Raw genomic sequence first — 15,885 nt, 5'->3', positions numbered from 1 at the left:
CATTCCACCTTGGCCAAACTTTCTCAAGGTTTTAAGGGTGAACCACTCTCTGCCCCGAACTATGGGCACTTTCCGATAGGTTCCTGTAAAGCCTGCTTTCTGGCCTCTTCGGTACAAAGATTACGCGTCCGACGGTGGTTTCGAAGCGATGTTCCCCAGCGGAAGAATAACAAACGCATTAGGGCCTCAGGCGCATGCGCACCCCTTCCGCGCCAATGCCCAATAGAACATTGAAAAATTTCGGCGCATGCGTAGCGCCGCGTACAAACAACGAGAGTTTCATGCTAAAATTAATATAGACGCAACTGTGGCGCTACGATCACTGAGCTGCCAAAAGAATTACGGCCAGTAAATGGACTCGTCTCAGCTGCGTACGTATGACTTCTATTTGGGTACCCTCTGTCCGTCATTACTGACGCAATTTTCGAAGCAGTTGTATTGCTCTAAACGGCCAATGCATCAACACTCTGCGGACACGCATAATCGCTAGCAAATAGCGGCATTTACGACGCAACATTTTGTTAGAAATTACCCGTTTGCAAAGTTGTGGAGACAAGTTTATTTATTTATTTATTTATTTATTTATTTATTTATTTATTTATTTATTTATTTATTTATTCACAATACCTTGCAGGCCTATTGAAGGGCATTGATTAAGGGGGGCAACAGTAATTACACGACAAAAATACTGAAGTGCCACATCGTTATACAATATTATTACGCCACGAATTCAGGTTATCGCGGAATGTTTCACCATTGGAGATGGATCCAATGTGATCCGGGACACCGTACCAATGTGCAATAGCCCTTGGTAGTGGTGATGAGTGAAGTACCTGCGTTTTATCATGGACGCGCATGAAACTAAGTGCGTTGCGGATGCGACGAGATGTGCTCACAGGAGCATGAAGCGGCAAAAAGTGAAAGTTATTGCTATAGATGTATACCTGTGAAACAGACATAAAAGAGTAATGACGCGGCGATCTTCTAATGACTAAAATGCAAGGTCCTGTTTTATTCACGTAATGCTAGAATGATTGTTCATGCGCTAAGCAGAAGTATACGATGACAAGTTCTTGTGCTAAGCATCGCTTCCGTATTGGCGTAGCCACCTCGCTTGCTGCTCTCGTAGACAATAACGCCACAGTTCCCTTTAGTAATTTTGTTTTTGCAGGAAACTGTCTAATAACAACGATTTGCTCTAAAGCGTGAGAACACAACTGCGCTCGTGCCAGTTTCCACGAAGCCACAGAGGTAGGACTGGAACGAACCGGTGACTGTAAATAATTACCAACTGTCCTTCGCGTGCGTAGGGTCCCGCCGCAGCCCGCTGCTTAATGGAAAGCGGAAGCGTGTCAGAGTGTCTCCCGCAATCCCGTCGTGGCAACCAGTGCTTCGAGACGACGCGACATTGTACAGACTTCGGTCGCGTGGGAACAGGTCGCAACGTTTCCTCGCCGCGATTCGTTAGATTATCCGTCATTCCGTGGACGAAACTATCGTCGTCTTCGCCCTGCCACTGTCGCCTCACAGACCGTCGCGTCACGCGCCCGATCGCTCGCATTGCGCCAACGTGTTCCTCCATGTGGTAACGGTTTACAGAACTCCGAGCGATGTTAGACAGCCCGCTAGGCCTGCAAAACGGTTCGCATAACAATGACTGCCACGCTGCCTCGGATCTGCACTTTCTTTTTTTTTTCCCGCAATTTTTGTTTATTCGCTGGTGATCCCGGCTTGGAGAGTCGCCAATTAGAGTAGGTGGCTATACTTACGGCCATGATGTCGACGAAGAACGGTACGAGGGTAGGCGCCATCGGATTCATGTAGGCGTAAGCTTTTTCCGGTACGTATTGCTTGGCCACCATGGTTGCGGTAAAGTAGAATGCAGTATGGTTCAACTCATCGTCGGCAGCCTTTCGAAGGTTCTTGTGCGCACTCGACTGCGTGAAAAACAAAAAAGAAGAAGAACAGAAGTAGAACTTTGAACTTATTCTGTCGAGCTATGAGAGCTCTTGCATATACAGGGAACTTGTTTGTCGAGACTTGCCCTCACCGTGCTCGAAACAATGAATTGGTAATGCCAGTCACTATCGCAGTGTTGGCTTTACGAACGCGCGATGTTTTGAAAGTTTCTCATTAAGTTAGTTTATTTTTATCCAAACAACGTCCCTGTCGTTTGTTTAGATGCACCAGTAGGTGGATACGACGGCAGCTTGGAACCACGTTATCTAAGCGAACTGCTTAGATTCAGCTATAGCGCACACACGAACACGCGCGTTAAGAAGTGGAAAATTATCAACATTGCCCCGCATCTGCCGCCATCAGCTGCATTCTCTTCATATATAAAAAAAATTACGCTTCTGATTTCGCAGCGAGCAGCCATATTTCTCATAAACATGAATTTGTTTGATCTCAGTGTTTCACATGTTGCGCCTCGTGTACGATCCGACATTTTGGGATTACTTCTACAGTGTAGAATTACCGAAGAAAGGAAAGGCCGTCAAATCTTCGCGTCAGTGTGTATACAGTAACCATATGGAAAGACTAATGTTCCTATATGGCCAGCTAATGCGATAATAATTAAATTCCGCGTATTTAGGGATCACAACCGCATTTTTTCGTCCGCAAATGCTCATTTCGTAAACATGTCTTACTGTAAAATGGTATACCCATGTAAACTCCTGGCGGGAAGCGTTTGGAACTAATTTAAACAAAACCAAAGCTATCGTGAAGTAAACACTTTTTTTCTTAGCGCCAGTCTGCACGACCATAAAAGAACGTGCAAACTTGAAGGGGTCCTGAACCACTTTTTATCGAAGTGAACAAAAGCATCTGAAGTGAATATAGGCTATTTCAGAAATCATCATCATCATCAGCCTGGTTACGCCCACAGCAGGGCAAAGGCCTCTCCCATACTTCTCCAACAACCCCGGTCATGTACTAATTGTGGCCATATGTCGTCCCTGCGAACTTCTTAATCTCATCCGCCCACCTAACTTTCTGCCGCCACCTGCTACGTTTCCCTTCCCTTGGAATTCAGTCCGTAACCCTTAATGACCATCGGTTATCTTTCCTCCTCATTACACGTCCTGCCCATGCCCATTTCTTTCTATTGATTTCAAATAAGATGTCATTAACTCGCGTTTGTTCCCTCACCCAATCTGCTCTTTTCTTATCCCTTAACGTTACACCCATCATTCTTCTTTCCAAAGCTCGTTGCGTCGTCCTCAATTTAAGTAGAACCCTTTTCGTAAGCCTCCAGGTTTCTGCCCCGTAGGTGAGTACTGGTAAGACACAGCTATTATACACTTTTTTCTTTAGGCATAATGGCAACCTGCTGTTCATGATCTGAGAATGCCTGCCAAACGCACCCCAGCCCATTCTTATCCTGATTATTTCCGTTTCATGATCCGGATCCGCCGTCACTACCTGCCCTAAGTAGATGTATTCCCTTACCACTTCCAGTGCCTCGCTACCTATTGTAAATTGCTGTTCTCTTCCGAGATTGTTAAACATTACTTTCGTTTTCTGCAGATTAATTTTTAGACCCACTCTTCTGCTTTGCCTCTCCAGGTCAGTGAGCCTGCAGTGCAATTGGTCCCCTGAGTTACAAGCAATGCAATATCATCAGCGAATCGCAAGTTAGTAAGGTATTCTCCGTTAACTTTAATCCCCAATTCTTCCCAATCCAGGTCTCTGAATACCTCCTCTAAACACGCTGCGAATAGCATTGGAGAGATCGTATCTCCCTGCTTGACGCCTTTCTTTATTGGGATTTTGTTGCTTCCTTTATGGAGGACTACGGTTACTGTGGAGCCGCTATAGATATCTTTCAGTATTTTTACATACGGCTCGTCTACACCCTGATTACGCAATGCCTCCATGACTGCTGAGGTTTCGACTGAATCAAACGCTTTCTCGTAATCAATGAAAGCTATTTATAAAGGTTGGTTATATTCCGCACATTTTTCCATCACCTGATTGATAGTGTGAATATGGTCTATTGTTGAGTAGCCTTTACGGAATCCTGCCTGGTCCTTTGGTTGACGGAAGTCTAAGGTGTTCCTTATTCTATTTGCAATTACCTTAGTAAATACTTTGTAGGCAACGGACAGTAAACTGATCGGTCTATAATTTTTCAAGTCTTTGGCGTCATCTTTCTTATGAATTAGGATTGTGTTAACGTTTTTCCAAGATTCCGGTACGCTCGAAGTCATGAGGCATTGCGTATACAGGGTGGCCAGTTTCTCTAGAACAATCTGCCCACCATCCTTCAACAAATCTGCTGTTATCTGATCCTCACCAGCTGCCTTCCCCCTTTGCATAACTCCCAAGGCTTTCTTTACTTCTTCCGGTGTTACCCGTGGGATTTCGAATTCCTCTAGACTATTCTCTTCCATTATCGTCGTGGGTGCCACTGGCACTGTATAAATCTCTATAGAACATCTCAGCCACTTCAACTATCTCATCCATATTAGTAATGATATTGCCGGCTTTGCTCTTAGCGCATACATCTGATTCCCGCCAATTCCTAGTTTCTTCTTCACTGCTTTTAGGCTTCCTCTGTTCCTGAGAGCATGTTCAATTCTGTCCATATTATACTTCCTTATGTTAGCTGTCTTACGCTTGTTGATTAACTTCGAAAGTTCTGCCAGTTCTATTCTAGCTGTAGGGTTAGAGGCTTTCATACATTGGCGTTTCTTGATCAGATCTTTCGTCTCCTGCGATAGGTTACTGGTATCCTGTCTAACGGAGTCACCACCGACTTCTATTGCACACTCCTTAATGATGCCCAGAAGATTGTCGTTCATTGCTTCAACACTAAGGTCCTCTTCCTGAGTTAAAGCCGAATACCTGTTCTGTAGCTTGATCTGGAATAAATCTATTTTTCCACTTACCGCTAACTCATTGATCGTCTTCTTATGTACCAGTTTCTTCCGTTTCCTCCTCAGGTCTAGGCTAATTTGAGTTCTTACCATCCTATGGTCACTGCAGCGCACCTTGCTGAGCACGTGTACATCGTGTATGATATCAGGGTTAGCGCAGAGTCTTGCCGTTCGGGCTCCTCCACGTCCACTTTCGCCTAACCCGCTTGCGGAAGGAGGTATTCATTATCCGCATAATATACTGTTCCGCAAGCTCTAGTAATAACTCTCCCCTGCTATTCCTAGTGCCAATGCCATATTCCCCCACTGCCTTGACTGCCCCATCGCCGATTCCACGTCTTTATAGAAGCTTTCGACTTCCTGGTCATCATGACTGGATGTAGGGGCGTAGACCTGTACAATCTTCCTTTTGTACCTTTTATTAAGTTTTACAACAAGACCTGCCACCCTCTCGTTAATGCTATATAATTCCTGTATGTTACCAGCTATATTCTTATTAATCAGGAATCCGACTCCTAGTTCTCGTCTCTCCGCTAAGCCCCGGTAGCACAGGACGTGCCCGCTTTTTAGCACTGTATGTGCTTCTTTTGGCCTCTGTTACGTTTCGCCTACAACGCGCGGTATAGCCGGCGCGGATGCAACGGACGCCGGAGCTTCGTTCAAAGCGGCGGACATTTTGGCCCGTTCGGAGCTCCCGCAGTCTCCCCGCCAAGCGCGTCCAGGCGTGTTTCAGTGCCACGTGTCTTCGTGTGTGCGTGTGTGTGTGTGTGCCCACGCTTGTCAAAGCGCGACAGCCGGGGAGAGGAGCTCCCCAAGTGTGAAGCGAGGAGGTCTGTCCGTCGCCGGGTTGGCGATGCGTCACTACACTCGTCTCAACATGTCTCTCAGTCTGTCCGGGCCCAGAGTCACGTGGTCTCATCCCGAGACGTTCTTTCTCGCCCTCAACTCCGAGACTATAAGAGCAGCTGCCCCCGGACGCCGAGAGAGAGGCTCCGATTTCTTCTGTTGAGTAACGTGCTCTCCCGTCTCTCCACTTCGGTCGACCTGACCGCCCGCTCTTTGGCGATGTTAGAATAAACAAGTTGTTCTGTTACCAGTCGACTCATGCTTTGCCGGGACCTTCGGATGCTTCCAGTGCCCCAGGCCGCCAGGCCAACGCTACCCTTGGGGCTTGCGACCCATTTGCAACAACGGGCGTCAGCACTGAGGTTCCAACAACTCGTGCCAGCGGTGCGATACCCAACACCTCCTAACTTCACTGAGCCCTATTATATCCCATTTACTGCCCTCTAATTCCTCCAATAGCACTGCTAGACTCGCCTCACTAGATAACTTTCTAGGGTTAAACGTTGCCAGGTTCATATTCCAATGGCTGCCTGCCCGCGGTTCTACCTCTACGTGGTGGCGTAGAGGTAGAACACCCGCCTCGCGAGCAATAGGTCCGTGGTTCGAATCCCGGTGCCGCGCAATTTTCCACCGGATAAAAAAAAAGGAAATAATCCGCTTGTTAATAAAATTGCATAAACAGGCCTGGAGTGAGGCTTGATCCCGGTCACCAGTACCGGTAACGCACTCCCTCACGAGAGCAGGATTGGCCACCCTGGTGCAGTACTTGGCCACAACCTCCTATGTGAACACAACAATCAAACCCCGGCCCTCAGTCCCCAGCAGCTGCGAAGCAACTGACCACGGCGGCGGTCAGACCTACGACGCAGCAGAGGGTGCTAAGAATCCCTGGCTCCGGACAGGCCGCCATTTCAGAAATACTGAAGCACAAAAAGTACTTCAATGCATTCAGAAGAAGCGGAGTTCCGGCAATCAAACACGGCCTCCGCTGCGTTTCTTCAATGCCTTGTACTGCGAAGGCTACGGCGGAGTGAGGCGTGCCCACAACGCTCCGCCTTCTATATGTCAAGGTGGCGAGCAGTTAAAATATACCTTTCGGATGTCAACGTAGACACCACGACTTCCGATTTTAGTGTCTGTATACGACGCCGTAAACTAAGCCTAATGCGGTGGTCCTCAGCGAAGCAGCAGTGCACTCATCCGTTGGACTCGTGGCGCCAAACCTCGGTGGCCGCGGTAACTACGCTGCGTAGCCGACCGCAGCTAACAATAGCGGCGGGGAAAGGAATTCGCTTTATTACGAAATCAAGCGTCCAAAAGAGAGTGAGGACCAGGATTCTGTTTGAAAAGAGAGCGTTTGAGAGAAAGGTGACCTCGAGCTCGGCTTGCGGGCTTCGTGCACCACGTACGACAGCGAAACTCGGCCGAGATGTTCACAACAGGGCATGTGCTGCTCGCGCACTATGTTATTTCATCGGGCCCGATGGGTGGCACGGGGCTTCTTTAAGCTCGCCTAGAGCTTGGCGCACTGAACATTAAGAACGTTACTCATTTGCTTACCATGTAGTAACTGTACACTGCCGTGTCCGTCTCGTTCGGTCTCGCCCAAAAGGTAGGCGGCATCATCAGTCCGCTGATCCATCGGCGGTCGTCTTCAACGAAGTGCGTGGTTATCCCCAGGCCGTCTATCCACATAACATCCCTGCGTCATAGCGCCCAGCCAAAGCACCCTCATGATCAGTACACAGTCAGGCGCGTACAAGGCTGCTTGCTCTCACCCACCTCTCCTTACTTTGTGAACAATGGAGAAAACAAAAACTACCTAAGACATAAAACATCGCAATCGTGGAGACCTAAACCAAATGTCATTCAATTTCATGCGCCGCACAATATGGCTACACTTTTAGTCGTGTTGTGCACGTGTTCCGGCTAAACCGGCGAAAAATTTATGTACTCATATGTTTGCGGCCTCGGATTGAAAATGTAGAAGCAATGGCTCTTCCTTTGGACAGAGAACTGCCACGTTACGGTACGTAAAACTGTGCACAGCCGTGTCTTTCGCATAACGTGCGATGCCGGCCATGCAATCTTCACCTAGCTTTCCTGAAAAGTTTTTACACGGTTTAATAATATGACATACTTCACTACATGCTCTACTTGAACCACAGTCTTCATTATCTCATTGATGACACATCCATTTTTATGCGCGCAGCCTGCGAAAAAATGATAACATTACTAATCTGTTATCATCTATTTGTCCCTACTTCTAAGTTTGTGTGAGCGAAACATGGCTATGTGCAAGCGACAAAAATCTGTACAGGTTTCCTTCATGTCACTCAGAGTATTGTCACCGCAGCGAAAGCAACCATTATGGCGCAGCTGTTTTAATTTTTTCCAACTTCCAGTATCACCATAGATTTGACTTGGCACTAAACGTTTATAAATGTGAATCCGTTTGGATCGAACTACACGAATCACACTTTTTCCAAGATAGAAAGTACTTAGTTCTGGCTTGCATTCATAGATCACCTTCATCTTCTGTTAATGAGTTCTGTTTGGCTTTGGGCAAAATATTGCATGAACTATCAATACAACAAAAAGAAAACGTCATTATATGAGGAGACAAATACTAATCTTCCAGAAGAGTCTACAAGATCTGTCACTGAATATGTTACCTGCATCAATGGATATGGTTATGAATGTCTATTAACTGTTCCAACGCGTTACACTTCCGACGGACAAGGTACTCTTATTGTCCATATATTATCTAATCTTATTACTCCTCCAAATGCTGGTGTTATTGAAGTACCCATAACTGACCTCTACCCTGTCTTCGCTCAATTAAGTATTCCGCCTAAAACTGAAAAACTTTCTTCTAAGAGCAAGCTAAACAACTCACTATTCATAGGTCTAATCAGTCGCACAGACTGGTCACCAGTATTACCGACATTAAATCTAGAAATTGCTTATCAGAAGTTTTGGGGCATCATAGATGACACCCTTACCACAAGCAACAAATTAATTGCTTACAGGCATAAGCTTTTGACTGCATATAACACGTGCATAAACACTAGCCTATTGAACTGTCTATGAAAGATAACCTATATGAAAATGCGAAGAGTCAGCCATTCAACATTAATTTACGTAATCGCTATAGGACATCTTACATTTTTGAAAGGCTTCTCAAGACTCTAAAAAGACTTATTACGAGAAGAACATTAAAACCGTTGGCAATAATCGGAAGCAGCAACGGAATGTAATCAATTCTTTTTTCGGCAGGACTACGTCTAATACCCGTATACCCAATATTCAGACTGGAGATGACACCTACAATAACCCCTGTGACGTTGCAAATGCACTCAATAATTACTTTTTCTGTACAGGAAGTCGATTCTTTCAAACCTGTCAATTCCTTATGCCCTGGTTTGCCTCACACCGTCTTTCTTTATCCTGTCTCAACCGAAGAAATATACGTTGCCATCCATAGCACGATCGAGATATAGGAGTACAGGACAGCACTGTTTTAACACCGTTCAGATTAAATTGATAGCCCATTTAATCTGTGACACGTTTTCACACATCACCAACCTGATATTTGAAACAGGAATTTTTCTGGCCGCAATGAAAAAAAGCTAAGCTAATTTCTGTTTTTAAGAAAGGTGACAAATTTCTCGCCTCAACCTATCCTCCCATTACCATGCTTTCCTTCTTCAGGAAAGTTATTGAAAAAATTATTGTTACTCGTTAGACTAACTATTTGGAAAAGCTTCACATTCTTTCCGCAGCTGAACTTGGTTTTCGGTCAGGCTTTTCTAGTGAGCTAGCATTAACATCTTTAACAGACAACATCAAAATTGCGATAGATGCGGGTAGTTGTGTTGCTGCGTTATTCATTGACCTTTCAAAGGCAATTCCATTCCATTGTTCGTCGCATATTGTTGCAGAAGCTAGAATCGATTGTAATAACAAGCCCAGCTTTAACTTTACTCAGCAGTTAGTTACAAGATCGAGAACAATTCGTATACATATCTGGTACTTACTCATTACTTAAACTAACTAATGTTAGTGTTTAAGGTTTCCTTTGTAGCAATTGCTACGAATGGGTGGATGTCTGATTTTCCCTTTATTCACTACCACGCTAAGTGCAGGTAAGTGTATAATCCTACTCTTATCCAAAATTAACAACGACGCCGCCAATGTATTGAACTGGTGCCGGAGTAACGGGCTGAGCATTGACACTAAGAAGACTAATTTTATTATCTTTTTTTCGCACAATAGGTAGATTTCTGGCACTACATCTGTTCTCATTGGTAATGACATAATATTTGCTTCTGACAATACTACCTTCCCGGGGGTAAAATTGGATAGGCATCTGAAATTTACTACGCGTATAAACTCACTAATGAAGGAATCGGTATTTGGCACTAGAATTCTACTAAAGGCTAGGTCATACTTTGATATTAAAACCCTGCTATCACTTCATTAAGCATTTATTAAGAGTCATGTTAATTACTCTGTCTCTTCAAGGGGTAACACTTACCCATCGCATTTGTCCTCATTGCAGCACATTCAAAATGAGGCTATACGTATCATGACATTGAACAATCCCACAGGTAATGCTTCCTCGTTGCGTTGTGATCACAACAGACTACCATTGGATAATTTAAACAAATACTCCTTGGGCATTTTATTTTACAAATTCGCCAATGGAAAACTCCCAACAGCCCTTATGAACCCAGATCAGTCCTCCATGTCACTTCTACGATATTTGCTTCACAGAATAACTTATTCTTGCCTAAATCAACAACTAATTATGGAAAACTCACCGCTAATTTTGCATCAACTTCAGTATGGAATGCCTTACCCACTAAGCCTAAAGAATGTTCTGACATTAGTTCATATAAATTCGAGTTGCGTGCGTTCTTGCAATATGTAGAAAGCTGACTTTTTATATATTTTATTTACCTTTGTTTTTCTTTTGTTTTTCTTTTCTTTCCCACCTATGTTTCCCTATTTATTACAAGGAAAACACGGGGAAGGCGGAGATGGAAATTCAGGACGATGAGCAAAGCGAGAACAAGGGAACTATTTATTACGTACTTATGCTCTTACTTTAATCATGTATGCCCCTGTTTCCCGTTTTCTGTAATATCATATCTTATTTTCCTGTTCGAAGTATTAACAGGAGGTCTCGCCCTTACAGTCTTTGACTATGAGACCTCCTTCTGTATAAATTTCATGCCTAAATCTACTTATATTATATATGCAATAAATTTCAATTTCAATTTAATTTCAACCTTCGTGCAAAATCATAAAATACAAGGAACAGCATTTTATACGTTTGACCTCTTACGTTTTACACTCATACGGGGTGATCATTAATTTCAAGTTATACCGAATTTTTACAGATCGCCTGTTACAGATAAGCTGATCCTAGTCCTTGAGATTCAGAGAGGTGGACATTTCTTGCACGAGAAAACGAAAGACGTATGACACAAAACAAGAAAAAAATAAGAATAAACTTTCTAGTTATTCAATTTGCGGCTCATGTTGCAATTTTAGAATTGCAGCCGTAGAGCTTGCCAGCCGAATCCACTTGTACTGAGTTTCCAGAATGATACCACTTTAATGATACCACTTTGGAGATCTGCACCATCAAACTCGCCGTAAAATACGCTGTTGTATTTATGAAAATTTAAATCAAAACAGCCTTTTGTGCAAGCAGGAAAGTAACCGTAACACCCATGCATTTCGTTCCACCCTTTGAGAAGTAACACATCTCGAAACTGGTGCCATCATGGAGATTCATTTCAAGTGGAAAGGTCTTGCAAACTCACCGGCTGCAATTCGCAAATTATGATATGCTCCGTAAAGCAATTGATGCGAAGTCATTTAGTGAACTTTCTGTTCATTTGGCGAATTTGTGTTTTGATTTGTCGTGTTTATAACATCCTCCTCTTGGAATAATCCGGCTTCAATATACTATCTGACATACACAATTTTTAAGATTACGGGAAGCTTGAAAATGATGACCCCATATAATAATAAATGCATGAAACTAACGTCCGTGTATGTATATGTTAAAGCGGTATGAGACTTCGAATAGAAGATGAAGAAGCGCGGGAACCTGGAGAGAGGAGAAGAGAAGAATGAAGTGAGAACAAAGCCACCTAGAAAAAAATTAGTGAGAATGAAAGGTAGACGAGATGGACGCCAGTTCCACAGCAATGCTTTACGTCTATTGTGTGCTTTAACTAGGAACGCTACATTATTTTGGCGTAGCCGACAACTGACTCCAACATCTCGGTGAGAGTTTTCCTCGAGGGGACCTCCGCAGAGTAGATCATCTTTTCGAGATACCAAGCTCAATATGAACCAGCGGTGGGACTACCTCGCGAACTCAACTCGGCAGAACTCGTGAACTTGGTTTTACAGAACGCTTCCCTCGACACTGCTGAACTACGTCGGAAGGGTGCTGTGAAAGTGAATTTGCGTCTGGCGATCTTCGACAAATTAGTTCTTAAAACGATGTGTCGAAAGGACTCTGGATAACGGTCTTCTACGGAAGAGGTGAGCCTCGTTTTGACAGCTCTTCAGCTACAGCAAGAACTGATTGTGCAACAAAACCAACTGGTGACATCGCTTATAAGCTCTCTAAACGCTGAGAAGCCGGTGACAAAATTTGTAGAAACCGAAGCGTTCGACGGCATGTCTTCAAGTCCAGAAAGTTTGCTTGAATTCTACGTATGTGCCGCTGGGAAGAACAACTGGCACTCTAATGAGGACAAGATCACAAACATGCGTAGTTACTTAGGAGGTGTTGCACGGAAGTGGTACGATCTGCACATTATTGAAGAAGCTGGCAACTCTTCGAAGCAGTGGAAGGAAAAATTCTTGGCGACATTTGGAAGCAACCCAGTGCAAACATGGGACGCCGCGCTTAATTTCGAATTCAAGCAGGGCTGCCTCGTCGAGAATTTCTTTGAAAAACGCCGCCTTTTAAAGCTGACTGAGCCTATGCTTCCTCCTTCTGCCATAGTAGCACTAATAATGCACGGACTGCACGCGGAAGTCCTGAAGCAAGTGCAAGTACGATCCCCTAAAACTATGGACGGGCTCCTGGAGTGCCTTCAGGTCATACAAGCTGCTTCAGAAGAAAATATAACCGCTAACTCAAGCAGTCACTTCATACGGACCGGCGCGGATTGGTCAAGTCGTTATCAGCGAAAACCGAGCCACCTTGTAGCCAGCACAGAGAACTTGCGTTGGCGCGCTCCCAGAGGTCGGGTTAATAACGTCAACAACGACCCTCGCCCCCTGCTTTCGGACGCTCAAGGGTTTCCGAGGACAAAAAACTAATAAACAAGAGTGATCAGTCCTACCCCATGACCACAACTGAGACTGTTTATTTAGCTTGTTCTAGCCTACTTCACATTCCTATCAAAGTGGGAGACAGACATATGATGGCTTTGGTGGACAGCTGTGCTTGTGTCTATAATAAATGCCAAGCTGGTAGATGCAAGCCACCCGCATATTGGAAGAGTGCTACGGGTGCAAGGTTACGATGGACAAGTGACAATGCAGAATCAGTGGGCCTTAGTAAACATCGAGTTCCAAGGTCATGAAATAGAGAGTGAAGTACTGGTGATAGAGGGGGTGACGCACGACTTTCTGCTATCAAGACCAGATATAAAGAAACTAAAAAGCAACGTATACTGGGACGATGCGGTTTTAGTGGAAGGACTATCAAGGGAAGAGACACAGATGGTTAGAAAAGATAACCAGCGAATTGTCAAGTGCGCGGAGGAAATTGCAACGACCTACCCTGAACTGGTATGCATAGGAAGCTATCCACAAGCGATGAAGTCACACAAGGTGCCTTTCGAACTAACTGAAACGACCGTCATCCGAACATCACCTTATAACATGTCAAGAGAGCTCAAGATATGGCTGAAGAAAGAATTGCAGGAGATGCAAGACGTCGATATAATCCGCCCTTCGGTGTCATCCTTCGGCTCCCCCATAACTATTGCGCCGAAGGAAGATAGAACTTTCAGACTGTGCACAGATTACAGGGTTCTTAATCGCCAGACAGAACTTATACCATTTCCCATGTAACTAAGAACAAGAGGTCCCGCTGCAGTTTATAACTGTGGGACCTCTTTCTGTATAACTTCTACTGCATATATGTACCACTAATGAATGAAGCAATAAAACTTGGAACTTGGAAGATAAGCACGATTATAGATGAGTCAGGTGGTTGCCGAAGTTTTTCATGCATTGATTTGTGCAAAGGTTTATGTCAGATCCCGCTAACCGAAGAAACAAAAATGTACACTGCTTTTATCACGCCTTTCGATCTGTACGAGTATAACCGGCTTCCTTTCGGCTGGAAAAACTCGCCAGCGTGGTTCCAGAAGATTATGAACGAAGTCCTGAAGCCTTTCATAGGTGTCTTTTGTAACGTGTGCATAGACGATATTATCGTCTTCTCCAAAACAGAGGCTGAGCATCAGGAACACCTGTCTCAGGTATTAATGCCTTGAGCTTGGCACACCTCAAGATTAATTTTAAGAAAAGAGCATTCTTTCAAAGAAAAGTTGTGTTTCTTGGAAGAGTCTTTGATGGCACCACCAAAAGCACGAAACCAGAGTCCGTCGAGAGGATATCCCAACTAGTAAAACCATATGACGTCCACTCATTGCGTGTGTTTTGAGGATTAGCGGAACATTTCAGACCTTTCACGAAAGTCTTTGCCATAAAAACGATGTCTCACGCGCCTAACGCAGAAAGAAGTTCCATTTGAGTGGGATGAGGAATGTGAGAGAGTCTGCCGTGATCTCGTGCACATAATCTATGCTGACCCTATTCTACGCATACCAGATTTCACTTTACCCCTTGTACTGAATACCGATGCCTCACACTATGGAACAGCTGCAGTCTTGTACCAGAAATGTCCAGAAGCATCAAGCCGAGAAAAGCGACATGTAGTAGGCTACAACAGCTACACCCTCAAGCCACCTGAAATCAACTACACCACTATTGAAAAGGAAGCTCTTGCTGTCCTTAAAGCAATTCAGTACTTCCGTACGTACCTAGAAGGTGCGAAGTTTACTTTGTTGACCGATCACCAGGCACTCACTCATTTCTTGAATATGACCCAACCTAAAGGACGTATCGCCAGATGGGTGAACTACTTGGAGCAGTTCGATTTCACCGTCTCCCACAGACCTGGACTCCTTTTGACTGATGCAGATGCATTGTCTAGACAGATGATACAGGCCAACAAAGAACAATCGGAAGAAATCAATGAAGCAAAATTGTGGGAAGGCACTGAACAATTGATTTTTATGGAAGGTCGCTATCAAGTCCCGCCAACGCTGGTTTCCAGGGTGCTTTATTTCTACCACGATAGCCCAGAATCTGGAGGACACGACGGATTTTGGCGCACCTACAACAAGGTAGTCAAGAGATTTACATGGCCTCACATGATAGAAGACGTCAATCAATACGTTCGTTCATGCCACATTTGTCAAGTCAACAAAGTGAAATATAAGCAGCCTACGGACGCCATGATAATACCTGGTCACTCGAACGTGCCTTTTGAAGTTATACACCTGGATTCTGCCGAGCTAAATAAGAAACTATTGTGTCCATTAACTACGAACGCTATATATATATATATATATTATATATTTCTCGTGAAACATTTAGTGGAACATGACATTACAGTGAAATAGCCACAGTTACAGAAATAGTGTTCCATATACCTGTACCTATTTTCTCGAACATTCTTCCACACACCTGTAGCTTGACCCACAAGTAACAGGTGAAATGCTCCATATAGTAGTTACTAATATGTGGAACACGGTTCCGCGCACCAGGGGCTACTACAGTGGGAATATTTCAATGTGAATATGAACACACAAAGTTCGAATGGAGGGCTCACCTTTCTATATAGTTTGTGATATCATACTGAACCCCGTTTCGTATAAGTAAGCGGAAAATATTTGCAAATGTTTTCCACTTACTGCTGGAAGTGGGACGAGACTGTGTGCGCGTGTATAAAAATTCGGGTTCCCCTGTGACTTCCTTTGCATGCACGCCATTCTTTGCGGTGCCTCTAAACAGAAAGCGTAAATTGTTCAACTGAATG

The 15,885-nt window shown here is 44.4% G+C and overlaps 1 protein-coding gene across 1 annotated transcript in view; it reads right to left on the bottom strand.

Moving 5' to 3' along the window:
• LOC129384116 (uncharacterized) overlaps positions 1-15,885 on the bottom strand; it is a 53,156-nt gene that overhangs the window by 14,682 nt on the left and 22,589 nt on the right. Inside the window, exons 8-9 of the mRNA XM_055069255.2 lie at positions 7,290-7,431; positions 1,770-1,937 (exon numbers count right to left, since the gene is read on the bottom strand). Of these exons, the coding sequence (XP_054925230.1) occupies positions 1,770-1,937; positions 7,290-7,431 (310 nt within the window). The remainder of the gene's footprint in view (positions 1-1,769; positions 1,938-7,289; positions 7,432-15,885) is intronic.

This window comes from Dermacentor andersoni, chromosome 9 (genome assembly GCF_023375885.2).
Source record: "Dermacentor andersoni chromosome 9, qqDerAnde1_hic_scaffold, whole genome shotgun sequence".
Lineage (NCBI taxonomy): Eukaryota > Metazoa > Arthropoda > Arachnida > Ixodida > Ixodidae > Dermacentor > Dermacentor andersoni.
This window is presented reverse-complemented; position numbering and strand designations above follow the sequence as displayed.